At 40.5% G+C, this 2,404-nt stretch overlaps 1 protein-coding gene across 1 annotated transcript in view; it reads left to right on the top strand.

Annotated features, from left to right (window-relative positions):
• The window catches only part of LOC102369869 (cytochrome P450 4V2-like), a 31,244-nt gene extending 29,055 nt beyond the window's left edge, over window positions 1-2,189 (top strand). Inside the window, exon 9 of the mRNA XM_025208085.1 lies at window positions 1,610-2,189. Coding sequence (XP_025063870.1) covers window positions 1,610-1,803 — 194 coding nt within the window. The 3' untranslated portion in view covers window positions 1,804-2,189. The remainder of the gene's footprint in view (window positions 1-1,609) is intronic.
• The last annotated feature ends 215 nt before the right edge of the window (window positions 2,190-2,404 follow it).

The raw sequence follows: 2,404 nt of genomic DNA, 5'->3' as shown, positions 1-2,404 counted from the left end.
AGGTTGATCAGACCTCCGTTGCCTGCTTTAAATGCACTGGGTTCGTAAGGATCCGCAGCGCTTAGAGATCTTCACACAGCGTGAAGTCTCCTCCTCCCTTGTTCGTGGAGTCCTCCAACTTGGGCGGAAACCACTCAAGCCTTTTATACGGCTAGCAAGCCAATCACTAGCCGCTACGTGTGAATAATTTAGAACTGGCCAATAATGGGACTCGAATTAGCATACAAATGGCGGGAACTCTTTGCAACGAGCATTTCTGTGCTGCAACAAAGAAATGCACCCTGCAAAGAAAGCTTCAAATTGGCGGGAAATTCTCCCTTGCACCGGGGTTCTCTTTTGCAGCAGAAAACTCCACCGTGCAAAGAAGCTATAATTTAGCGGGAACAATTTAGCAGTGCCGAAGCACACAAAAACAAAAATCACACCCTTTGGGTTGTGACAAGTTACTTCAGTGCACCTCAGTGACAAAGGCCTGACTGCTGGCAGTGCTCTCAGCAACATTCATTGAATTTCTGCTGTTGCTATAGAAGATCACTGGAGTCAAAACTATTAAGTGATACTGAAATATTAAAACCGATCAAAGATTTGTCTTTTATTTTGATCCCATTTTCATCTGGTGAAGGAGGGATCAAATTTCTTACAGCTAGGGAAATTTATTATTAAAGTCTATAGCAGTGGCTTTCAACCTTTTTTCATTTACGGATCCCTAAACATTTTTTTAATGGAGATGTAGACTCCTTTGGAAATTTCGAATGGAGGTGTGGACCCTTTTGAATTGTAAGTTTGGGTATTCACGTAGTTTTGATTGATCATATTCATCTTTCATGGGCCCCTTAGACATACTCTGTGAACCATCAGAGGTCTGTAGACCATAGTTTGAAAACTAAGCAAATATTAACATACTCCACACAACAGACCCTCTTGGTCTATAGAGTCTATAGGTATTTATGCTTTGTAGACATTCCAGGCCACTGCCTAACTGGTGTAATGGGAAGGGACTGAGGGATGATGGAATTTCAGCACTACTTTCTCCATCCTCTCCTTCTTTAGGCTAAATCTTTGGCCAGTTTTATGGGGTGTGCTGCTATTTGCTTAGTTTATTTCTGCCTATTGTCTTTCCCCCATTTTTCTGTGAAATCCTTTATTATCTGCCCTATTTGTTGTCTTCCAGCAAACTCACTGCATAGTATTAAAAGTGCATAACAATGTACTATGTATTCTTTTACTGCTTGTGCACATCCATATATCTGTGCACGTGCATAAAATAGCAAAGCTCTGGGTGCTGAACCCATCTCCTGTCCTACTCTTTTTTTGTCTTGTTTTAACCATTCTTTGCTTAGGCCAATCAGAGACACAACAGGCCACATTTTATGTCATGGTATTCCCTTCAGCCTACAGGGTCCCCTTTAATCTCTTTTTGTTTTGAAGCCATAGGGTCCTGGGAAAAGCTACTCCCAGTAGTATCTCAAAAACCCTGATTTTGGTCTACAATAGTTTTTAATTGGATAGCTGATAAATAGTCATTCCCCAAACTGTATTCCCTGAGAGCTTTGGACAGTTGTGGGGGTTGTTTTGCACTCCAACTATTTTTTTTCAACTTACCCTGTAGGCCAGCGCTTTGCACTGATGGAAGAGAAAGCTGTTCTAGCCATCCTCCTACGCCACTTCTGGTTGGAAACATATCAAAAGCGTGAAGAGCTTGTCCTGGCAGGAGATTTGATTCTTCGGCCAAGTAATGGCATCTGGATCCAGCTGAAGAGAAGAAGAACTCACATGGCTGAGAAGAAAGTTTCAAGAGTTTAGATCCCTGTATATATAAAATATTTCAGAACCTCCTAGTTCTTTCCTTCCACTACATTCAGAACCACAGTCAAAAGGTTACTGTTCCATCCCCATTCTGAAAATCAAATCACTTTCAGACATCTAATTATTTCATAGCCTTACTTGACAGCCTGGGTTTTCTTTCATTGGAGTACTATTCCTGGTACGTTGTGAAATGGACGTATTCATAGAAAGTGACTAATTATTCTCACCCTAAAGAATAAGAACTAACTCATACATAACCTACCCACTCTCCCAAGGGTAATATTATTGAGGTTGTCTTCTAACCATAGTTTCTAAATGACAAGATGCCATTACTCACTCACTTACAGATTCATTTGCCAAATGTACTGTATCTTAAATGAGGGAAATCATGATTGTATATCCTGAATAGAATTGTTGTCCGGACAGGGCCAGTGGAGAAGATACTGACTTGAATTTGCTTGTAATATATGTTCCAGTACCTCACCTGGGGTGAATCATCCTAGATGCATGATGTCAAAGGAGCTTTGAGATTTTGCTGTGCAGATTTGCAGATAGTTTATTTGTTTAAGTTTGTTTGTTTAATTTGTTCAGCCATTTA

This window comes from Alligator sinensis, unplaced genomic scaffold (genome assembly GCF_000455745.1).
Source record: "Alligator sinensis unplaced genomic scaffold, ASM45574v1 scaffold528_1, whole genome shotgun sequence".
Lineage (NCBI taxonomy): Eukaryota > Metazoa > Chordata > Crocodylia > Alligatoridae > Alligator > Alligator sinensis.
Note: the sequence above shows the minus strand (reverse complement) of the source record. Positions and strands in the feature narration are given on the sequence as shown.